General features: G+C 30.1%; 1 protein-coding gene across 2 annotated transcripts in view; it reads left to right on the forward strand.

Moving 5' to 3' along the window:
- LOC106468240 (POU domain, class 6, transcription factor 1-like) overlaps nt 1–26,365 on the forward strand; it is a 119,383-nt gene extending 93,018 nt beyond the window's left edge. Inside the window, exons 5-14 of one of the 2 annotated variants that reach the window (XM_022396570.1) lie at nt 1,430–1,758; nt 7,194–7,317; nt 8,122–8,289; nt 8,573–8,682; nt 11,453–11,641; nt 13,928–14,062; nt 16,051–16,198; nt 18,526–18,700; nt 19,171–19,391; nt 21,313–26,365. In XM_022396570.1, coding sequence (XP_022252278.1) covers nt 1,430–1,758; nt 7,194–7,317; nt 8,122–8,289; nt 8,573–8,682; nt 11,453–11,641; nt 13,928–14,062; nt 16,051–16,198; nt 18,526–18,700; nt 19,171–19,391; nt 21,313–21,434 — 1,721 coding nt within the window. In that variant the 3' untranslated portion in view covers nt 21,435–26,365. The remainder of the gene's footprint in view (nt 1–1,429; nt 1,759–7,193; nt 7,318–8,121; nt 8,290–8,572; nt 8,683–11,452; nt 11,642–13,927; nt 14,063–16,050; nt 16,199–18,525; nt 18,701–19,170; nt 19,392–21,312) is intronic. The other variant, XM_013928657.2, reaches the window with a different exon arrangement.
- Nucleotides 26,366–26,678: the final 313 nt, after the last annotated feature.

A 26,678-nucleotide genomic window follows, 5' to 3' on the forward strand; every position in this document is an offset into this window, starting at 1 on the left:
TTGACTATCCCTTCATCTATGTCATTGATGTAAATCAAAAAGAGCAAAGGTCCTAAGACTGAGCCCTGAGGTCCCCCAGTTTGACTGAACTCCATTTGTAACAACCCTTTGCTTTCTTCCATCCAGCCACTCTTCTATCCAATTTGCTAACTTATTCCCGACACCTATAGACCAACATTTTTTACAAGTCTTTTATTTGACACCTTGTCAAATGCTTTCTGAAAATCCAGATACACCAAACTCTCATCTACATAAGCGGTAACCTTTTCAAAGAATGGTAAAAGATTTGTAAGGCAAGATTTTCCCTAAGTGAAACCATGTTGACTGTCCAATAAAATTCTAAACTTTGCTAAATGACTTTGCAAAGCATCTTTTAACAGACTTTCCAAACTTTTTCCCACAACTGATATAAGACTAATGGGTCTATAATTAGTGTGACAATTTTTATCACCTCCCTTGAAAAGAGAAGTTACATTAGCTAACTTCCAATCCTCTGGTACCTGCTCACTATTCAAGGACTGACAAAAAATAGTAGCAAGTGGCTCACACATCCAATCTTTAACCTACTTCAAAACCCTTGGGAAAATATTATCTGGCCCAGGAACCTTATCATTTTTTAAACTTCCCAATTTTTTCTTAACCAGCTCAGAATTAATGCAGTCATTTTATTTGAACTTGTTTCCATATATCAACTGTTCAAGATGTGGAATACTGCTTGAATCTTCATAATAAAAAACTGAAGAAAAAGTAAAATTTAATAACCCAGCCATTTCATAATCATCAGATAATAGCCTTCCTTTATCATCCCTCAAGGGTCCTATCCCTATCCTAACATTTTGTTCCCCCTCAATGTATTTAAAGAAATCCTTACTGTTAATTTTTACATTTTCAGCCAACTTTTTCTCATACGTACTTTTTGTTGTCCTAATTTTTTGTTTCACTGACTTTCTTGATCTTCTATAATCTTCTAAGTCTCCTGTCACATCAGTCAATCTAAATTTCTTAAATTTATGATGCTTTTCTTTAATTCTATTTCTTAAACTCTTTGTGAGCCAACCTGGTTTTTTTACTTGTAGCTACCCTTTTCTTTCTATTAGGAATATGTTTGCATTGAATATTTAAAAATTTATCTTTAAAAATTTTCCACATCTGATCAGTGTCTCCAAATAACTCAGCTTACCAATTCACAACATATAACTCTTGTCGCATCCCTTCAAAATTTGTGTGGTACATTTTAACTAGAATTAGTGAAAACTGAAAATGTAATTTACTTATATTAATGAAATGCTTGGATTGTGAAAATGATTATAATTTGGACTTAAAGATCATTCTAGAAACTATCTCCACAAGAAGTCATAAAAAATATTAAAACATTAGAGAGGTTGTTAACAGTATTTATGACATATGTTGACTGTTTCTTATTTTCTAGCCAGTGCTTTACTTGCTGCTAAACTTGGTAGTAGTGGTATTGGAATACCTGGATCTACTGCAACAATCAACCCTACATTTGGTGGTTCACCTCTTCGTGGAGTTGTGGGTCTAACAGGTCTTCCACAGATGGTTCCATTTGGTGGTATGTCAGGACTTACAGGCTTCAATATAGTTAATCAGCTAGTTTCAGCAGCCCAAGGTTTACAAGCCACAGTCTCAGCAAGCCCAACAACTACCCTTGCGAATAATGGAGTTAGCACAGTCATGACCAGCGCAACTCCGGCAAGTGTCAGTGCTGCTGTCAGTGGTCAGCATAATGTTCAGCAGGTAACTTTTCTTAATAATAAACCTACCGTTTTTTGATAAGTATCACTATATTAATTCAACAAAGATGTTTTTTTCAGAATTCTGGGTTGTGTTCCAGAATAAAAGTATCTGTAAGATGCTTTGTTTTAGGTCCAATCCTACACATCTGCATTTAAGAATCTCCATAGTTATGCAGAATTACAGGACTACTGTTTCCAACAGAAATTCATAAAATAAAATTATTATGAAAAACAGTAATACCAACAGTGCAATAAACAAATCAAAATACATAAACACAAAATTGTTAACTAAATTTCCATTTTATACTATATCCATTTCACTTGTAATTTACTAACGTTAAATACTGTTAAAACAATACTATATATACAAATACAATTTGTTTATTACACATCATCACATACTGTACATTTGTTAACACTGAAATACATAAACCTCCTGATTAGTTTAAAGATTTTTCATAAGGAACACAAAACAAAATATGGATATATTTCTGTACATTATAAATCTTTTATCACAGTAAGAAAACTTATACAAGAGTAATCCTCAGGCTTAAAGCAAGTATTCAGGGATGCTGAAAAAGCTTGTCAATAAAATATATAAAACAAATATAATAAAGTTAAATAGAGAGAAAAAAAGACACGAAACAATCAAAATCAATACATCAAATATACACTACAACAACTATAAGAAAACATAAAGTTGTAGATCTTTTATTTTTGTTATTTTTTATGTGTTTTATAGCATTTTTTTCTGTAATAATTTTGTACTGGTTTGACATATTCTTAAGATTACACTTTGTTTTTGTTTCAATAAAAAACCCTTCAAAGCTTTTGGTTTTCAGTTTCACAAATTATATGTGTTATTATTTTCTTTTGTTGTTATTTTAAATTTTTTTATACTTCTGTATACTGGTGAAAAATTGTTTAAACCTACCTTTTTTTACAAATATTCATGCCTAAAGATAAGTGTAAACAATAATCAGATCCAACCTCAGCTGTAGAAACTTATATACATATGGTTTCATCATCATAAATTCTGTGTGTTGAAATAGTAGGTGACATATTGACCCTGTTTCTACCTAAAGCTTCAGACTTAAGTCAAATCTTAAATTGAAATATATTCAACTTTTGTCTAAATTGAAAGATCTTAGTCTTCATGAATTAAATTTTATATCTTAGAGTAACTTGTATAACACACACACAATTCAGTAACTATGAAGTAGACAACAAAAAAGGAGCCAATTTTTACAGTCACCTGTAATATTCGTCATGATTTTGAAGCATTTGGTTGTTTGTGGATAACACAATTGAAAAATATATTTATCAAATATATAGAATGAAATTTGATCCACAGGCTAAGTTCTTGATAACATGTTTGAAATGTAAAATGGAACTATGATTGCTTTCTCTAGCTGTTCAGCAGAGCCACCTACAGACTTTATGGGACCTCTGAGTGTCAGTTTCTATATCTAGGTCCTTGCTTGACTGGAAAAGTAATTGATCTTGAAGTAACAAATGCACACTATATTTGCCAACATCTTTAATTTGTCTGGATATCATGAATTAACAGTATAGGATGGAATTTCTACCCTGGTGTAATTCATAGTATGACAAGGTTGTCAAATTTAAAAAAAAAGAACTTCTTATACAAAAGAGAATATGTTATAAAATCTACTTGTTATAAAATCATCTCACAAAACACACATTTAAAAGTAGAATATGAATTTTAGGATTTTACTTTAACAGTGAACACAATATATATATATATATATGTAGAAAATGTTTAAAGTTTTTGTAATTTTATTATGTTATTATTCCTAGAGCTGGCAGTCAAACTTTGCTGAGCACTCACTGTAGACAAAAGCAATGTAATAATATTGTGGCATTAATTTAAATATGTTAGTCTGTTAATGACCGATGGTTTGTGAATGACAGGGTATATGTAATTTTGATTTGAGGTTTAGATGTCACATTTTTAAATATTGACAGTTCAGAATTTTCAAAAACTTGTGTGGCTCCCTAGAAATCTACCTGGAGTTTGTTTTTTTAGCAATAGAATGAATGAGCTGAAAAGAAAAAAAAAACTACTTGTCCAATGGGCAAAGTATAATGGTAAAACTTGTTGTCCTGGCAACCTTGTGATACGAATTCAGGAAATGTCTAGTCATCTCTCATTCATTACTGATTTTTTATCTGTCATTATAAAAAACTTATCAAATTGAAAACTATTTTTTTAGTACTATAAGATTTAGGGTCAATATTAGTAATTTTTACAACAGTCCACAATTTCTAATGACATTATTTCTGTGTTGTTTTTTCAAAATGATGTATTTAAACCATCATTTATAATAATACTAAGAAAACCAAGCATTTCTATAATGTCATCTTCCTCATTTTTAAGGTACACAAGTATCACTCATTATAAATCATCAAGTACTTTGTTTTTATATCTTTTTTTATATTCCTTGCAATGTAATTATGCCTCATAAGTCTTACCTGACCTTCAGATATTGTGCTTTGATTGCATTTTCTAATATTAGCTCATGTAAAAACAGCTTTTCAGCTTCTATCTACAAGCATAATTTTTGACAGTGATTGTAAGCTTTGGTTCAAATAATGGAAAAGAAAATCCACTAAAATCTAATCTAACTTATAAGCATCTTACAACAACCATAAAATAAGGAGTTAACATGAAAATAGAAACGATATGGCATGTGGAAAGAAGATTTTTTATTAAAAGAGTGCCATCTATCACTTGAATAAGTGAAGTACAAGCTAGTGGTCCAGTTTTTTGTTTTTAGCCTGATATTATAATTGTCATTCCTTGTATTTATATTGGATATATATTTCATCTTGTTTGATTTCTTATTTGGCCATAGACTATGAGTTCTGAAAATCACAGAGGCTGATGGCAACTTTGCCAGTATCTCTTGATCTGAATTGTCACAATGGGTAATAAAACTAATAAAATTTATAGAATCAGTTACAGTGATAAGTGGTACTGTATTAAATGAACTAAGTTTAAGTTTGTAAAGCTTCTTACACGTTTTTATTTCTACATGAAGGTTTTATATTTTTGGAAGTGGATACTGATCATATGAATATTGCTTATCTCCTTGATGTTTCCTATCTCAACTTTGATTCTTTTTTTCTATAAGAAAAATGTAAATCCCTGACGTTTTTGTTCTATGTGGTGTATGCTTATGAAGTTAAGATAATTGTTATAGTAATAAAACAGAACATTATGATTAGAAGTATTTTTAAAACATATGTTAATTTAAATTCAAATTTTCCTAGTTACTCTACCCTTTCCAAACCTAAAACTCGAAATAGTGGAGATATCCTTTGCTATATAAGAAACAATTTTTCATTGAATTAACTGTCTCTACTCTTATCCTTAACAATGAGCATTTATTTTGTGTTGTTGATCTTAACAACAATATTGTTATTGCATTGTTATGTCTGTATGTTTCTTCTCAAACAAATCCCGACATTCTAAACTTACAAACTATTTTAAATAGCAATCAAAACATAATAATCATTGGTCACCTATGTTCTAAACACCAAGATTATTTTTGCAATCACACTGATCACAACAGAAGAATTATTTTACCATTTTTAGAGAACAATAATCTTCACACTTTGAACACTTCTACCTAGGACCTCTCACACTCATCACAATGGTTCACAAAACATCCTAGATTTAATAATCACATGAAATGGAAATTTTAACTTTTTCTTTTAGTTTTACTGTTCATTAAAATATTGGTGGAGACTGTAACTCCATATAATAAACTAGAACTATATAAACTGTAGTTCTAATACTGTTTATTTTGCCAAAACCAACTTGATTCTACTCTTTCTTCCTTTCTTACAAACTCTATGTCTTCAGTTGATATTGGTAATTATAATAACAGTATAACTAAGGCAATTCCAGAAGCCATAAAAAGTTCCACCCCATAACACAATGTAAACCTAATATCAGTCATTAGAGATTAACTCTATTAATATACTCACACATCATTGAAAAACACTGACTATGTAATTGTATATTCTTTCACACTAGTATTCCTCATATCACAACTACAATCATTTACCATAATAATACAATTGGAAATTAATTAAAGAATAAATAGAGCATAATTCACAATCTTTTTTTTTTTGCCACTCAGTTGACAACTCTCAAATGAATCCAGGTTATTTCTGGAAAAGATTTAAAACTTAAAACATTTGATCAAATCTCTTGTATTACCTGTCTTTTCAAGTAACATTCAACAATCACCTTTCAAATACTTACTCTGTCCTTAGCCCCCTTTTATATGTCCTACTTGTCAACAACATTTTCTTGTCCAAATTTCCCATTAGTTATGTCTCCCAATTTACTGATGACATGGCATTATGGAGTTACCCCAGTAATCCTCTTGTTATATATATATATATATATATATATACCACTAAAAAGTAAAGAAAATAGTAAACAAAACATCTAACTGGCACTTTAAATAGTACGTAAAATTAACCCCTGACAAAATTCAAACCAAAACATTGTACAGCCAAAACAAAAAGCAAAAACACCAAAAGAGTCTCATAAATTAAACTGTATCTAAATGAATCTTCTTTAAACCTAACAAAAACAATTACAGTTTTAGTTTAACATTTGACCATGAGTTAACATGGCAACCACATGTATTAGAGTGCAGCAAGAAGTTTACGTCTGCTAGGTAAGTAGCAGGTATTAATCGTGGTTGCAATGCATCCTCTATTATCACAATCTACAAAGTCTATATCAAACCCTTAATTGAATACTGCTTTTTCCATAACTAAATAATCTTTCAACAAACTCCAAAAAAAGCTGTAAAATTAGCATATCGTTTTCCGTTCTGTACTCTGATCTCCTACGTTTATAAATACTAAAGTTTTCTTCTTAAATTTCCACTAAGACTGTAAGTTAACAAAACATCTTTTTTCAATATTAGAGTTTATTGGTCCAGCAAGCTTACCTCTCCCAAATTCACAGTTGAAATACTATAAGACATTCAAATAATAATAATTATTTTACAAAATTATTAAACAGTTAGTAATTTAAACATTTTTTTTGCTGACAGTTGTACTGTTGTTGGTTAAATGACTCAAGGATTACTTCATAATTTATTTTTTAATTCAGCTTATTATCATGTTTGCATCCTAAGGCATGAGAAGCTATTTTCATTTCTTTTAACTAGATGATGGCATTTATATGAGCATAATGGAGTACTACATTATTGTATGTAATTAGAAATACAACTTTGTTATTTTGATAAGATGTTATGTGCTGGTTTTTGTTTAATAAAATGTTTACCAAATTTTATACTTTTTTCACATTCATATTTCTCTCCATTTTATGTAAAGCAGTTAGGCAACTGTAAGATGTCATTTTAATTCTTTTTTCCCATTCAGTTATCTCAAGTAGCAAACCCAGGGTTGTCACAGCAGGTTGCCATGACACCCCAGTTCATCTTGGCAGCAGGGCAACCTATTCAAGGTATCCAAGGAGCTCAGTTGCTCATTCCCACATCCTCAGGTAAGAATTTAATTTATCATAAAATATTTATAGTTGGTCAGTTTTCTTATTTAGTATACACCTTTTCCCTTATTTTAGAACAAAATATTTATATATATTTTTTTCATTGTTTAGGGGTTGATACACTTAGTGTCTTTCCTTCAATCCTTGAGTATTTCAGCATTGTATTTTACAAATGAGATTTGTAAGAGAGTAGATGAACATAACCAATAGTTTTAACTGAAATTTCAAGCTGATAAAAATTATTTATACCACTTTGACCAGAACAACTCTTTCTAAACATTTTATTTAGCTGTGGAATCAAACATCAAGTAATTGAATGAATTAACTGTAAAGTATTTGGGAAACCTTAGTTATCTTTTTTTTTCTCAGTAAGAGCAAAGTGACATTTTGAAATCATAGTCATTCATAAAAAATGTATAAAATAAAGGCAATAACTGTCTAGCAATATATAAATTGTTCTAATTCTCACAATTTACATCAACACTTTTAGATTAGTCTTCTGTGACTTGTGAAAAGGAAATTTACAGTTAGTAATTTTTGAAACTTGATAAATGTTAAAGAAAAAATGTAATAATGTGTTTGCATTTGAACAAATTTTTATAAATGTATTTCCTAACAGACCTAAAAAGATGCTTATAAGAGTTTAACAAATGTTTTACCTTCAGTCTCTTGTTTTCAAGTTAGCTGTTTAAATTTTGAGCAGTTTTTGAAATGCTTTTATATTGAAATGGACCATTTTCCTATAATCTGGGATCAAGGCATTATTTTACTTTTTTTATAATAACTGATATTGTTCTATAGGTGTTGCTATTCAGCAGTTGATTACAATTCCAGTGTCTCAGTATGCTGGAAACCAGCTGGTGCAGATGATAGCAACCAATGGACAAATTTTTACAACAACCCTGGCAAATCTACAGTCACTGTCCCAGCCATATCAGATCCCAGGAATTTCTCCAGCAAATTCTGCAGGTTTGTGAGACAGAGTTTTATCCATGCCTTCACAAGGTTAGAATTGAGCCATTTTTGCTATCAAGTTTTTATCTAAATATTGGATAAAATCCTCTAAGGATCTAAATTATTCATTTATCATTTTAGAATGTATTTCAGACATGTTAAAAAAGATGTCATTTCAAATTTTGAGTTGGGATTAAGTAAATATTTTATCACAAATATTTATTCTACTGAACAATACTTCCAAAACTTTATTTTATTAAATATTTATCACAACTATATTATTTTTCTCAATTTACAGGAGCCTCAAATCTGCAACCACAGTCAATGATAACTGCAGGAAATTTGACGAATCCCATACCTCAACTGCTGACTAATGCATCTGGGCAAGTTGTAGCTATTGGGCCACAGGTACTACTTTCTTTTATCTGCTGTGATTATATTGGTACATTGAACCTTATGTTGTTTGGCAAGGGAATTGTTTTCCTTTATGTTTTTAGATAGAATCTAGGATTGTGTAGGCTCTGACTTCTGTGGAAGTACTGTTTGTGAAACTATTTAAATTAAGTGAGGGAAAACAAGCACTTGTATTGGCTGAATATTACAAGCTGGTATTAAACTAAACTCCCACAACTTTTAGACTCCAGAATGGACCTTTTTATTTTCATAGGGGAAAATTAAAATGACTAGATGGTTTTACTAGTTAATTAGTGCTTTATCAGTAGTATTTTTGGGATAATTTTAAACCTTGGTTTATAAGCATATACATTTTCCTTTACATAATTGGAGAGCTGATTTCAAACCTCGATTGGCACTGGTTGTGACATATTTTAAGATATTTGAAAATGGGTACTAAATTAACAACTCTTAAGGTTAACTTTGTAGGTTCAGAGATGAGCCTTGTTAATAAATGGGAAGGAGAGTAACAGACTAAATTACTATTGTGGTTAATGAAAAGTGTTTTAGCTTAAGCAATTAGTGGGGTAACCTTTTAGCATTGTTTAAGGGTTTAAAAAAGGGTCTCATTAGTAACATCTAGCATAAATTTAGTTTTGTTTATTCAGAAAGGCTCTGATTAACACAAAAACTGTGATCAAGCCATTCAGAAAACTACGTTGTTTTTTTTCGCTGCTGCCTGTTGAAACATATTTCATAAATATATGGTTATCATTAATTTTATGTACACTGCCTGCCCTATTATGAAGACATTGTAATGGCTAATTCAAAAACTGAAAACATAGTTAGTAAGCTGCAAATGTATTCAAATTATCATTTATAATGGTTTTTTCATCTACTAATCACCACTGATTTCAATAGGAAGAGGACAGTTAAAGGAAAATATCTTACAGCTTATATATCATTAATTGTATTTTAAACCTCAGTTCTGTTTTATGTAATTTGTTTAATTTTAAGGACAAGGTTTGAGTATTGAAACATGTCTGTGTTGTAAACAAATTACTTGTGTTTGCTGTTAGAAGATTTACATTGTTACTATGGTTTATCATTTATGCCGTATTTGCAGGTGTATAAGATGATACTTTTTATTCTTAAAACAATGCAAAATTTTACCCTTCATGTTATACACAAGTTCAAAGATAGAGTTCCAGTAAGAACTATCCGGTTAATAGCATATTCAACCAAAACTACATTGTTCCTTTTACTTGTGTTTGCTTTTCTGAGTGAGTGCATTGACATAATACCACCTACTGCATTACAATAACATAATTGTAACTGTAACACTTGTATCAATTCTTCATAACTAGAAGTTATTAAACTCACATGCTAGTTACAATTAATCACAACATTTTTTATTTGAGATGTATTGATCTCATTAATCATACTAAAATATTGTTAATATTATATCAAAAAATGTTATTTTCTATAATGTACACTAATTTTTGTAAACGTTTTTTAATAGTAGCTCACTATATCTTAAGGTTTAGTATTTCTTTGTAATAGAAAAGGCATTCAACTGTAATGAAAACAACTTTGTAAGGTTTTGTATTACATGTATGTGACTTGAGTTATGCCACATTGAGCTGTCTGTAGCATTTGAAGAGCATAAAAAACCACACTTGTGATTATACTGACTACCCCAGAGTGCAGCTAGGTTAGCACAATTTAAATATATCTATGAGGAATTTCTTTACAAAAGTTACATCATAGACTTGCCTGACAATAAAGGTTGTACTATACACTAAACCTCAAAGAAATACACATAATTTGTTCAAAAAATCCAGGGCTATCTTTTACATCAGATCCTCTTATATACCAGCAAGCATGGTATGTATGTTTGAAAGAACACCTTGAACCACATATTTGGAATCGGGTTATTTATCTACCATTATTACAACCAGCTTCTTCATAAATGGTAATGTTCAATGCTATTTATGAAAAAAGCTTTTTCTATTCAGAAGTGCTCATCACACAGCAGTTGAAGCCAAGTTTGAATATAAATCACTCTTCATTTTTATTATGTTAGTTGTAAAATTATTTTACTCACAAAACAGGAAAATCTGAAGTGATTTCTGATAGCATTAAAAGTATTTTAACAAAGACTTACGTTTTTTGGCCCATATGGTCTAAAGACAACTTTAGACCATATCAAGTAAGGTTTTGTATTACATGTATGTGATATGTATATAGTTATAATATTGATTTTTACTATGTAGGTTTTTACTCAGCCTGTCATTCCACCAAATCAGTCTACAGCTAACCTCATCCAATACTTACATACATACATACATACATACAATACTTACATCATACATACTTTGATCAAAAGACATCCTCAGCAGTAGAGTGTAATACATACATACATACAATACTTACATCATACATACTTTGATCAAAAGACATCCTCAGCAGTAGAGTGTAATTCTTTATCTTAATTGAAAAATTATTAATTTACAATCTACTAGCCAGAAATTCATGTTGTTAAAGTTAAATATATGTTTATAAAGATTTTGCTGTCTGTAAACTATTATTATAATTTTTTCTATTCTCACTACAAACCTCCTTATAGTAACAGATACTTGTAAATACAGGTGAGTTTATGAATATAAAGAATCAAATGATGCACTGACAAGCATATGTAGATAAGAGAAACAAGTTTGACCTCTAAGACAACCTAACAGATTAAAGAAATATAATTGTAGCTATATTGATTTTTACTATGTAGGTTTTTACTCAGCCTGTCATTCCACCAAATCAGTCTACAGCTAACCTCATCCAAATGGCTCCACAGTTGGCAGCACAACTGCAACAACAACAGCTTATCCAACAGCAACAACTACTCTCAGTACAGGAAGAGAAGCAAGTCTCACCACAAAATAGTAATCAGCCAATTGCATTGGTGTCCAAATCACAGGTAAGGTGAAATGAAGATGAGGAAAACAGACAGACTAAGAGTTAAAGATTATTGTGTAGTTACTGCTTGTTCTCAAATGTTTAAATAAAACCTCAAAGAGCAAACATGATTAAATTTGTCATCATTGTGATAACAGGCATCATATCTCTCACTTTTTCAAGGAGTGCAGGTTGACAAAAATAATGTAAATACAAAAAGTTTTGAAACTTTTCAAATTTTTGTAGCACTGCTATTAGTTTTTAATAAATTTAGTATTTCCACATTATTTTTGGAAAGCAACAGTTTTATTTTATAAACAAGAGAACAGTTTGCCTCAAACTTTAATATAGCATCGATAAACTCTGTCTCTATTACATAGCCTTATTTCACAGATATTTTGTCAATTTCAACCTTTCATTATATAGAATATATATATATATATGTATGTGTTGTATTCTCAGGTGAAATTGATTTCTCCAAAAAGTGACTAGATAAGTCTGCAAAATAACAAAAGATTATTATGTTATTATGAAGCACAGTGAACAATCTTTATTCAGAATAAATACAACACAAAAACTGTGTGTATTTATATGATGCTCACCTTTTATTAGAGATCAAAATTAAAAACTATTTCTCTTTTGAGTTTTTATTTCCAGACTGACAAAGTATCATGTTAGTAAGGTAAGTCAATAACATGAAAATTAACCAGATTGACTTTCACTACCCACTTAACTGGTCATTCATATTCAAACATAAGGGAGGTCATAACCTCAAGATATCACCTGAATGCCAATGGAACAAATGGCTGTCTAACTACACATACCATGTACGACCTTACAGTTACCTTTCCTACAGGAAGACAAAAGATGTTATCCCTGGTGAATGACACAGAACAACAAGAATCTAGAGCAGCATACGTTTAACAACCTAAAACTGCACATACATGTATATAAATGAAAATATAATACCTTTTCTGAAAATATTATAAAAAATTACACAAGTACTGCACAGATATAATATTCTTAACAACTGGTTTAACTTCCATTAAACAAAATTTTCAAAGTTTGTACTTTACACATTCACAGAAGACTGTAACCATATTAAAGGGTTCTTGTGCTTGTTTCTCTAATCTCTAATTTTGTCTTTTTTCATATTTTAAGACTTCAGTCTGTCATTAGCAAGAACCCTGAACTATCGTGTTCACATATGCTGTTCATGTGTTGAATTATGATCCTATAAAATAGATCACAATATACAAAATTCTTGAAAAAAAAATAATTTTGAGAGAAAGTTAACTGTATTAAATGGTGAAGCCACCTACAAGTAATCTGATTTTTATGAATTTAGTGTGATTAAAATGTCTTCAGCTTTTCTTGTTGAATATTTTTACAGTTTTTAATGTCAACATTTTACTAATACACTAAAATTCGTCAAAAAAATTCAGTGTTTTAAATAATAATATTTCATTTAGATGATAAGACTATAAAATATTTACTTATTACATGCTAAAATGTTTTGTGTTAAAATAAACAGTTCCACAATTCAGTAGTTTTTCAAGATAAGATATTGATACAGATTAATTTATTACTTTCATCTTTGTTGCTAGATTAAGCTGCATAAATCATACAAGCTCTACATTTTTTTGTTGTTGTTTCAAGTATTTTTAGACAAAACCATTCTGCTTGTTTTGCTGTTATTTTTTAATTTCTGTTGCTCCAACTACTTTCATTATTTGAGCTTGAATGTTCCTTCACACAAATTCTGTTTTGTTGATAATCTAGTTGATTGTTTATTAAATTATGGCTTTCCTGTAAGACATAACTTAGAGATACACTGTTTAACATATCGTTGATCAGCACAAATTGTGGATATATAAGCCATACTACATGCTATTTACTTATAAATTTTGGTAAAGTGGCGCATACTGATTCAGATTATACTTCAAATCTTTTTTTTTCATCAGTCATTTTAGTGCTTCCTCTTTTAACCCATTGTAGCATCTGTCTAAACAAATACCAGTTTCAAAACTACAATGTTCATTGTGACATGCCACACTGATGACTCAGTAATAAACTGGAAGGCTGTTAATGCTGAAATTCATGATTGAATCCCTGTGGTGAACATAGCACAGTTAGCCATTGCACATCTTTGAAATTAAGTAAAATAGTAATTGTGAAATATTTATGTAATTAGATATCAAGCATAAATCAGGTGTTTTATATAATTGGCATAATTTACTGAGAATGTATTGCTAATAGTTTTTATATGGCATTTTTTAATTTGTAAAATAAATTATACTTATTCCAGCCTTCAGCAATTACCATAACACCTAGTACACAAGCCTTGGGAAACCAACAGCCAACGTCTCAACTTTCATTGAATCAGGTTGCCATGGTGACAGCTCATCTAGCTGCTCAAGCAAAACATAGTTCTTCTGTACAAGTGAGTGTCCAATAAAACACAGATTGAATTCATGCTTAAGATGGATTTTTGTAAAAACCATGCCAGCTTATCTAATTACATCTTTCAGATTTAGTTTGAAAAACAATTTGTATTTGATGTACTGAAATTAATTTGGAATTCTATCAATATTTTTGTTTATTTTTGGGTTTTTTATTCTAAGATTTAGACATTATTTAATAAAAAAATTCATGGCCAAAAAGGTTTGTGACAGCTCATCTAGCTGCTCAAGCAAAACATAGTTCTTCTGTACAAGTGAGTGTCCAATAAAACACAGATTGAATTCATGCTGAAGATGGATTTTTGTAAAAAACCATGCCAGCTTATCTAATTACATCTTTCAGATTTAGTTTGAAAAACAATTTGTATTTGATGTACTGAAATTAATTTGGAATTCTATCAATATTTTTGTTTTATTTTTGGGGTTTTTTTATTCTAAGATTTAGACATTATTTAAATAAAGAAATTCATGGCCAAAAAGGTTTGTTCAGTTTGGTTTGAATTTTGCGCTAAGCTACACAAGGGCTATCTGCGCTAGCCGTCCCTAATTTAGCAATGTAAAACTAGAGGGAAGGCAGCTAGTCCTCACCACCAACTGCCAATACTTGGGCTACTCTTTTAACAACGAACAGTGGGATTGACCATCACATTATAATGCCCCCACAGCTGAAAGGACGAGCATGTTTGGTGTGGCGGGGATTCGAACCCGCGACCTTCAGATTGCAAGTCAAGTACCCTAACCACCTGGCCATGCTGGGCCCGGCCAAAAAAAAACTGATGAGGGTTTATTACTAAGTCTGTATTATAATTTGTTGTATTGTGAGTAACAGTGGTTTGAAATGGTCAAGTGTTTGGTTTAGAGCTAGGGGAGTTATCTTCTGTTAGAATGGAAATCTTCAAGAAAGCAGGATACAAGTAACAACAAAAAATTTGAGGCCAAATAACTTAAGGAAATAAAAACAATAACTGGAGAGGTTAATCATAGTCATAGTTTAAAAATGCTTAAGCGATACAACATCACATTTTTACTGTGGAAACTTAATCAAGCATAGAAGCTCTGCATCATTTCATTTTGAAAAATCATCTACTTCCCCATAAATTTACCAATACTTGCCATCATTTAGGCTCCTCACAATGGTCTTTTCTATCTTGTTTTTTGCTTTCAGACTTTACTTATTCTTCAGGTTTATACATTATTTGAAGTACATCTTCACATTTCTCTTTTTTTTTATTTTTCACATTTATTTCATTAAGGGGAGGAGGTGTGTCACTCTTAGTTCTCCATGTTCTCTGGAAGGCTGTAAAAGTATTGATATCCACAAAAGTAATTTACTTCTCTCTCTTTTTTTCCTATTTTTTTAGGGAAATGTATTTTTATTCAGTTTTGTAGTATACATTTGCTTGGCTTTGTTTGTTACTTAAGTTTCTTGAGACTTCACATACAAAGTGATCTGACCATCTTCATAATGTATAAGATTTAGTTTCCAAAGCAGGAAGACTGAATGTATAATTTTTCTTCTTAAATATATTAATGCAAAACTATAAGCTTTAAGTGAATAATCATACTTTTGTTGCTGCTGATATCTAGTTTTATACTTCTGCACTGTATGCTTTTACTAAAGAAACATTACTTGTTAAAAGATTTAAGCATGTACAAAGTCAGAACACATATGTCCAAATGCAAGAATAATTTATTTTTTCACAAGGTTTCTTTATATTTGATTTATAACATGTCAAATAATTTTGATATAAATAACGACCTCAAGAAAAATATTTTCAATTATTAATATAAACATAATGAACTCAAAATATTTTAATGTGCTTAATAATCATATCCCAAAATGCCACAGATACTTTGTGTTTTTTTTAAGTACATATGTGCCTTTCAATTAATATCTACTTGTGTAAAGACTGTCTTTTGAAATGGTGCCATATGGAATACAATTGAGTTTGTGGTATTTTTATCGTAGACAATGGCTCAACATTTATCTCCAACACAAGATACCCCTCTCACTCATGCATCACAAGAAACTGTCAGAGGGGGAATACCTTCACCAGTAGATGGCACTCCAACTATTGCCACACTTCAAGCTACAAGTATGTTTTGTCACAATACAGGCTAGTATTTGTTTTATTCTTTCTCTTTATGTAATATGAGTCTTTCATAGGATACATATATGTTAAGAATCTTAATTTGAGTTGTGCAATGTTTTCAAGTATTATTGGGAATGAACATAACATTAAAGGACAACAACAGACCTTTTTGTCCATCTAGGCTATTCTATTCATTAAATTAAACTAAACTCTTAAAACTCAAAACCAGCGCTTATCATTCAAATATTTATCAAGCTTTCCCCTAAACTCCCTTAAATTAACTGCATCTACTACACCTGAAAGTAATTTAATTCAAAGTCCAACCACAGTGTTAGAAAAATAAAGCTGCCTTAACTGAAAATGACTCCTATCCTGCCAATATTTAGATTTATGGCCCCTAGTCTTACCAATCTCATCATTAAGTATGAAAAAAATTATGCATTAACACTATCAATCCCCCTAACAATCTTAAACATCTCAATAAGATCCTTTCTAATTTTTCTTTTTGAAGAGAAAACAAGTTCAGAGATTTTGACCTATCCTTGCATGATAACCTTTTCATCCTAGTAGCCCTCCTGTGAACACTTTCCAAAAATTCAATGCACTTTCTAAGATAAGGAACCAAATAATGAACACAATACTCCAAATGTAATTTAACCAATGACATTAATTTAGACTTGTAAGCCTCCTTAGATATTAAAGTTCTCTTTACAATTATGCCCTAATGAGTGACCTCTGAAGTCAAGCAACTGATAAAGGAAGTAATAAAGAAGATAAAAGATAGAAGAGTTGAAGTATTGTTGTGTTTTAATATATATGTATATTGATATTAGTCAACATATTATTTTTTTGCATAAAATCAGTAAGTCAGGTAAGTATGATATTACATTTTCTTTAAGTGTGAGCTCAATGACTTACTGCAAGTATATGAAATGACTTTTTTTGCATATCTTTATGTACATATTTGGAAGATAATGTGATTTCAGCTATATTTTTGAAAGGCAAAATAAATAGCTTTGTTTATCTAACTAGCCTTTCATCCTATTATGAATATGGTGTAATCAATTTGATACTTCTTACTTTCTGAAGAGAAATATATAAATATGTAAAAAAATGAAAGACTTGCATTGTCCTCATATGAAATGTAAACCATTTTGTTGCATTTTCCCCACAGAATAGGTAATTTGTTTTTTTTTAGTCATTGTTTCTTTTTAGCTAGTGAACCATGCGATTCAAAATGATTTAAACAGTTGCTTTAAAAATATCGTAACCAGATGAGAGGTTTTTTTCATAATAAATGTTATAGATGTGAATTTTACTTTGAAACACTTATGTGTTATTCTGAATAAAGTTTCTGTGGATACCTGCAGGAGTCTGATGTAAAGATAGAGTATACAAAAAAAAATGTTTGCAGATGAACCAAGCTCTTAATGTGTCATTTGCTTATGGCAATTGTCTCTCAGTCTTTTCTTTGCTATTTACAAAAGTTCATGTTGTGATTTAATAGGGACACTAAACTGTTTGTTTCCAGGTGATTAACATTGATTGGAGTTTCAAAACAAAATACAAGGTTTTAATAAATCCTTTTGCTTCTTCAGGTAAAGGTTTAACAACACTTAATTTTTAACATGAGCATTGAAATTATTTACAATTTCACAGTGAACAAAAGAAATATCATCTAAGAGACACAAAAATTTTAATATTGAAAACTGTATTATGCTTAAAATGGCATATCACAAACAAACTTTTGTAAGAATTCTTGTGCATAATTCTCAGTTTATTCAAATATTTAGTAAACATGTTTAATTTGATTATTTTTTAATATTAGCAAATAAGGTACAATAACCAATCATATTGACATAGAAACAAGTTGGATAAGGATGGTGCAAGTCTTGAGCCCTTAGCAAATCCATTAATCTGATCATAAAGCTGATTATTCAACATAGTTCTCACATCGAATTTGTATAGAATCTTAACTAGAGCCAGTGATGACAAAATCCTCCGTATAAAAGAGAGCCTCTAATTCAGAAACTGAGACCTGAAATTAATACTGTTGAATCAGAAGGTTATTCTTAAGGTTATTAAATGTAAACTTTGTTCTTTATCATTGTTTTCTTTTGATAATAAATCACTATGATTAAGCAAACATAAAAAGGAAATATAAGTTGTCTAGTTGTTATAAATGTCCAATAAATCAAGTAATAAAAAATACTTTATAGTCATTTTCATTTGGTATGTGTGACTTCCAATAAAATTTATTCCCATTCACAACAAATAAAAAAATTAGTAATTGAAATTGGTCCATATATATAGTTATTAGCAGAGATTTTCATTAAAATTTATATTTGCAGACACTATCAATAACCAAACATCAAATATAGTTGATGGAATCAATCTAGAAGAAATCAAAGAGTTTGCCAAAGCTTTCAAAATTCGACGTTTATCTCTTGGCTTGACACAAACTCAAGTCGGACAAGCTCTAAGTGCAACAGAAGGTCCTTCCTATAGCCAAAGTGCCATCTGTAGGTAAATATACATTTAAAGTATTTCACTGTCATGTAAATAGGTAAAAAATTCTCATTAATGGCAGGTTTATTTTTAGATACACAATAACCAAATATTGTAATATTACATCGCTTATCAAAAAACTCGAAAGCAGTAAATTTTGGGAAGTTTGAAAGGAAATACTCTTTCTTCGTGGTAGTACAAGATTCCAAACTCACCTGACAGTGACCTAGAGTGGAGGAGGACATATATAATAGTGAAAGAGTTAAGAAAAAATTTTTTTTTATAATCTAACAAAATATTAGCATGTTTTATACATACTTAACTATGAAAATCCAAAAATGAAAAATAGGCATAAGAAATTTAATCCTCTATACTGAGAAAATTGTTGTTTGTTATTAAACACAAAGCACTATCTGTCTCTCGTAGGGTGACTAATTATTGTAATGTGATATAATTAAACAGAATTATTTGCAATCTCTTTTTGTCAGATTTGAAAAACTAGACATAACCCCAAAGAGTGCTCAAAAAATCAAACCTGTTCTTGAGAGATGGATGAAAGAGGCAGAAGAAAGGTATAAAAATGGAGATCATAATTTGACTGAGTTCATTGGAAGTGAGCCAAGTAAGAAAAGGAAGAGAAGGACATCCTTCACACCTGCAGCACTAGAAATACTTAACCAATTTTTTGAGAAGAACACCCACCCTTCAGGTTGGTTATTTTAGGGTTAAAATAACATCAACTTTTTTATAAATTCTTTGAGTTTGCATGTTAATGATATAGGAAAAAGTTTATACCAATTATTTAAGTTTGTCATCACGTACTACATATTCATAAAAATAGTTTCAGGTATTCATTTTAATGTAATATAATAAACTTATTTTCTATTTCACCATGTAGGATACAATTACATGGACAGATTTAAGAAATTTTTAGTATATACTAAATGTAGAAAATTTATCACTTCTAAATTGTTTTCATTAATAAATAATAACACTTAAGAATATCCAGAGTCTAATTTGGGTCAGATGGGGTATCACTTGGGCCTCCCCTAATAAGTGTAAGTAAATAAAAATTTATTTTTATTACAGGCCTTGGTGCAGCTGCCTCACCCTTAATATGGCCCTGATATACTCTATAATTTTTTCATCTCTATTTTTAAATAATGTCAGAATTTAAAAATATATATTCTTCTTCTTGTCAATAGTATAAATAAATACTATGTTGTTGTTGGGCTTAGGATTCTTCTAGAGTAGGTGTCTGTGACTTGTTAGCAATAAATTCAATGATGAATAAACAGCATGCACTTCACTTGTTTTTAAATAATATATATATATTCGGAACAAGTTAAACATATGTACAACAAAGTCTTCACACTATAGATATTATAAGCATATCACGAACCCTATATATGTAGTTCTGTCCTTGTCAAAATTCCACTCAGGCCTATTCAATTACTTTAGAATTTCAGTTCACAAGCCGAACTATCTTCTCTATTATTATCGCACTAGTATCCAGTGTGTTATTCACTTACAATTGTGGCACGAGTTACCATAATCGTTTAGTCTTCTTTCTTCTGAAGATCCTACTTTTTTTCGTAAAAGTGCACTCAGGCTGATTCAATTATATTAGAACCATGCTTTGAAGGGATATATTATTTTCCTTATCTCCATTTCTACTGTTAGTCTTACTCTAACATATTGAATGATAGGCCTATGTCAATCGTTAGGGCTATCACTTCCACAGTACTTAACTTTTCCTTTTGTAACTTTACTTTCTTCTGCTATTATTTGACTTCTGCTTTCCACTCATCTCACGCTATTTATATCTTTTTCACCTAATCGTCTGTCCTCCTTCTATATTCTTGATGTCAATGTATTATTAACAGAACTTCCTAAAAGTGTCTGCTTTTAATTCTTATTATAACAAAAAATAAAGAATAATAAAATATCCACTCACAAAAACAAATCAATCAGTAACATCTACACCAAACAGTCTTTTATATCATGACAAATAACCTTGTTTTGTGCTATAAAAAACATAGTTTAATTTTCTTCTTCATACATTTATTTTATAAAGTGATGTAATGGTAGAAGAATAGACTGATATATATATTTTTTCCTGTTACACAGATACAATGTGACTTTTCAGGATTTTCAAAGGAAGCATTTAGTTGGAAGATAAGCATCCATCAATTTAAAAAAAAATGGAATCAGAATTACTTTCAGGGTTATATGCTCATCTACCACTGAGGAAGCTCAACTTTTCTCATCAGTTAAATTCTACCATTATTATTTTTACAAAAAAAAAAAAAAAACAAAGAAGTAACTTTCCCTTTTTGAATGTGAAGTATTATTGACTTAGTAGTTTTGTTTGTGTGTAGTTAAGCACAAAGCTACACAGTGAGCTATCTGTGCTCTGCCCATCATGGGTATTGAAACCCAGTTTCTAGTGTTTAAGTCCACAGACATACTGCTGTGCCACTGGGGGTTGACTCCTGTATTAAATTTTTTTCTAAATATTAAAGTGATCTTTTACCCAAATATTTAGTTTGAGCATGGTTTTATTACAGTGTTATCACTGTTTTCTGAATTTTTACAAATCCTAATATAGAGTTCAAACATTTTCACAGGAGCTGAGATGACAGAATTAGCCGAGCAGTTGAACTACGAAAGGGAAGTAGTTCGAGTGTGGTTCTGTAACAGACGACAAGCCCTGAAAAATACAATCAAGAAACTGAAAGGAGGAACTTGATTTCACTTTGTTCATTTCTGCCATCTCAGTATACCTGTTGTAAAGTTTGTCAGTCATTTATTGAAAATGCTCTGTATATTAAAGAACTGGATGCTCATTCAGAGGATAAACTACTTAATCCAAGGTGGCATTCTTTTCATGATGAATGCCTCGGTAGCTTAATTTCTTCCTAATCACAGGTGTTTAGACTGTGTTGTGGATCAGCTCAATTTTATACTAAAAAACAAAAGAAATAGATATTATTGTTAAAGTACTGTAAATAATATGCTGAATGTGTTTTAAGGAGCATTCACCAAATCAGTGTAGAAATACAGATTTTTTTTTCCTTCAACTACCACATTACAGTAAACAACATTAAGGATCAAGATTTCTTTTTTTTTTCATTAGAAGATTCAGGCAACTAATGTAAAGGAAACTTTACTCTCATTAGAAAGGAAGGGCTTATATTAGCCTTATGTTGGAAGGCATATTTCATACATCTTAACTTGACTTGGTTGCAAATATTCTGCATTTTTTATATGTATATTATATATGTATTAATTTTAACGTTTTAGATCATTTGTTTAAAGTAGTAATCAAATACACAGATAAGAAACAGATATTATATGCTCTTCAGAAAACTTCTAAAATCATGTTACTAGTGTTTACAGGGATTATTGTAAATTTCTAATTTTTAAAAATGTACAAGTTAAAGGACTCTGTATTCTTCATCTATTCTATAAAATTATTGACCTAGTTTTCATCTGATATACTTATGTTGCTTTCATTCAAGTTTTTTCTCCTACTAATTTACTACACTTTAGATCACTAAAGTTTCACTTATTTTATGTAGAAGCTGCATCACACTTTTTCAGGGACATTCTACTTTTATTTATAAATAATCATAGTAAATTAAGCAAAATATTACCATATCAATTTCCTACATCATTTTACAATGGGTTGTTTGCTCTTTTTTTAAATATATTTGACCTGTGTTTTTAATGCTCTCTTTCTATAGTATGTTATATTCTGTTCTGTGTTGTAGCCCTGAATCTATCGGCTGGTCAACTAATAAATATTCTGAAAAAAGGAAGCTTTATATGAGAAATATTTAGGGTCAGTTCAGTCCTCCTTTTCTACAAAAGTTTTCCAGAGCTTATTAAGTTTCCAGTCCCCCAAACACTGCTGTACAAGTCAATTATCTGTTTGTAGTAAATGGAATGATTTGGTACAATTCCCCTAACACTGCTGTACAAGACAATTATCTATTAGTATTAGAGTGAATAGTTTGATACAGTTCCCCAAACTCTGCTGTACACAACAATTATATGTTAATATTGGCTCGAATGATTGATACATTTCCTCAAACACTGCTGCACAAGACAATTATCTGTTAGTATTAGGTCGAATAGTTTGATACAGTTCCTCAAACACTGCTGTATAACAAAATCATCAGTTAGCATCAGATCGAATTATTTGATACATGTATTTTAAAATAAAATCATATTGATTTCAGTCTTTTTACTTCCTTTGCTAAAGCACACGTGTAGATCATTACATGATGTAATACTATGAGTAGACTATCACTGCCATGCAAAAGAGAATCTTTTGAGCTTGCCACCATAACTTATTTCTTTGACAATAATACAAACTTCCAACATTCTGTCTTTGTCATAAATATACCAAGCTTCATATATTTTTAACACAACTACAGTAAAGTATTTCTCACAATGTTATTCATTAATTTAGATAAAGCAAGTAGCCTACCACCTCATGTACTTTGTAAAATCCACTCATACCATAACCACAGAAGTATGGAGTGATTTGTTTCAATTAATTGATACCTTATATTTTGCAGCATAGTTTTATTAAATTGTACACTTACTGTACTAGTACCAAGGATTTATTCCCTCAATACTAGTTTCCAAAGTACAATAAGAACACTCAACTCTATGATTAAGACTAATGTTCTTTTTATTCTTTCATGATTCTGTTGGAATAATGTTGCAAGTGTTATTTTATGCCCTCTAACACCTGTATTGAGGATTTTTATTTAACAAAGACATGCCTGAAATGCCAAAGAACTTTTGATTTATATAGAAATACTCATTAATGTATCAATGCATTATTTAAGATTATGATTTTTTTCATCTGTTATCAGTCAGATGATTTTCTTTAAGCTTTCTGCTGTTGAATTTCATTTCAAAAATCTGATAACAACAAGACTTCTACAAAAGAGCTTTCAATCGGTTTTCTTTTCTTTTGTTTTACTATTTTTTTTTTGTATATCAAAGTAGGGGGTTTCAATGATTTTTAAGTAATGAAAAATAACAAAACAATTCACACATCATTGGATTCCACAATTACAAATTAATAGATTTACACTGCAAGTTCAATTATATAGTTAATAATTAATGAAAAACAATTAAAAATTGTACCTGCAAATTGACCTTTCACTACACGCTACCTTCCCATTGGAACAATGTTAACAAAATATCAGTAATTGATATCAAATTATCGTTTTACCTGGTAACCTGATACTGTGATACACCTGTGTCAAGGCAAGATGAAATGTAGTCCCAATAAAGTCCATCAATTTCAAACTCACACATGTGGATTCATATTATTTAGATAGATGAGATGAAAATTGTCAACAACCAAATATTAAAAATGAAGTGTGAGCTTAACTATGTACCTATGAGAGTATAGTAAAGATTTTGTAATCGTATTGAAATACCGTAATTGACAGATATGTACCAGTAGTAACCTCCACCCATTCTACGTCATGTAATGATGTAATTGATACATTGTTGATACCACTTTTATTACAGGCTATTGTAGCAGACGTTTTTTTGCTCTTGACACACTCAATGATATAACGTATAGCAAACTGTTGTTAGGACAACATTATGTCTGTTTATGCCTGATGATATGATCTAAAACTTGTTACCAAGCCAACATGTAGACTGTTTACATTTTCCATTCATTATTTTTTTACAGTTTGAGTTGGGCAGACATATCTATGTATCAGTTTATGCATTATGTAATCTGCACCACATAGTTTATTGTATGGCCTTGTTTCTACAGATTCAATGGCTAAAAAGAATTTTAAATGGTTTTAAAGTTTTGTTTGTTTTCAAATAGTAAATGCTTCTAGATCCAATGAAACCAGCCAGACCAAAGTAGAGCATGAAGAAAGCTATCATTTGATGTATCACTAACTCTTATTGGTCCAGCCGATTTGAACCAACACCCTGTTTTTGGTTTTAGTATTCGCTCGCTGGTTTCTGATAAATGGTGGAAGATGAGTTTAGCGATCATCACAGTGTTTTTAAAGCTGATTTACAACTAGTGGGAGTACAGTTGCCTTGAAATAAATCATGCAAATTCAGCATTATCATTTGTTTGTTTTTTTTGGTGTACAGTAATTAGTATTTTGTTTATGTGAGATTTATATATTCACAACTGAGATTTTGCATTCACACACTTCCATGGCCAGGAACTATAGTTCTCTGGGACCCCCTAATTGATGAAGCACATGCAAGTTTTTTGCCTGAAAAATCACTTTTGTGATGTACAATTGCACTAATCGTATAATGGTAGATTTTTGGGTATTTCTTCAATAACAAGTATAAACATCCTTTACTAATATGTTTGGATCTGTATAATTGAATTTTTGGTATTTTTTCTTGTACTGATTTGATTATGAAGGAATAAGAATACCCTTCCACTGAAAGAATAACAGTCTAACCTCTAGCTAATGATAAAAAACAATCATATCCTTTAGTACACAGCACGAAAGCAGATTTCAATCTACCAAACATAACCTTTGTGCCTCATTAATGTTAACTGTAATGTGTATGATCACATCAAATATATTAACAAAAAAAGTGCGAGCAACCCTACCAATATTGTATTTCCACAATATGGCACTTGAGTGATATTTTAGTTACTGTTATGAAAATGCTCACATCTTTATATAATATTGCCGTTATTTTTATTTTACTTTTAGTGGACTAAAATGTGCCATTGTTGTTTTAGTCTTCAGGGATATTTGTCAATATTTTGATAGCAACAACTTTAAGCTACAATTTGTTAAGATTGTATGCATTGAAAGGAACTGAAAATGTTTTGTTAGATCTGAAAGTTAAGGGAAAATGTGTTATGCAAATTATACATCTATATCATATATTTGTTTTTTAATGTGTTACAATTATAAGAAATTTTTAAGTTTATTAGTTTTTGTTCATTTCAGTTTCATTGGTTTTAATAGGAAAGCCTTACTGTTATACTCATTTTATATTGCTCTGTCTGTGAACACAGTAGTCAGTTGTAATCACCATTTCATGAAACAAAATAAAATCAATAATTTTTCAGGTTTGCATGTGTTCAACCCATTGACATAATAACTTAATAAAATACCAGAAAAACATTGTTTGTGTAAAATAGGCAGAAGTTGTCTCACAGTCTTTAGCTTATTAAACAAATGATATTTCTTGTCTTTAATAGATGCTTTTTTAATTGACTGAAAATATTTTTTGAAAAAATAACTAGACCACAGTAATCCTAAAATAAAGAGAGCAACAAGCAAAGTGCAGAACTTCTGTCTTATATGATCTTAATGTTTCAAAATTACTAGTCATATATTCTTGAGCATTCCACATATATTTGGTTGAATTATATATTTCTTAAAGATGTAAAGTAGCTTTTAAATTTTTGTGTGCTATGTATAAATGATTCTACATTTTTGTATTCATTTTAATGTGCTTTCTTTAACGTTTAATATGCCCATGACAGATTATTAATGTCTTTTTTTTCTGCTTTATTTTGTGCAAATTGTTTAGAACAATTTGCATTCACTAATAGGCAAACATGAGATAAAAAATTGGTCTGCTGCCTTCATTAGTAGAAACAGAATATATTTTTGCATAATAAATCATTACCATACTGAAGTGAGCTGCTTGTTTATTATATTCTTTCAACCATTATGTACAAATAGAAAGAAAAAATGTCAAATGAAAAATATGAGAAAAATTGTGCTATACAACATGAAAATGTGATTAATAACTTTGAATGTGTTGATTCTTGGGTAATACATAACTGTAAAAGAAATGTGTCTTGCATTGAAATTAACAAAAACTCATTTCATTGTTTCTGTCTAATTAATATGATCTCAATAATTTTCAGGATAAATTATGTAAGTTCAAAACTGTTTTTATACTAATTACTATTGCTTCTGCAATCATAAAAAATTTACAATTTATT

The sequence above is a fragment of the Limulus polyphemus genome, unplaced genomic scaffold, assembly GCF_000517525.1.
Source record: "Limulus polyphemus unplaced genomic scaffold, Limulus_polyphemus-2.1.2 Scaffold2929, whole genome shotgun sequence".
NCBI lineage: Eukaryota > Metazoa > Arthropoda > Merostomata > Xiphosura > Limulidae > Limulus > Limulus polyphemus.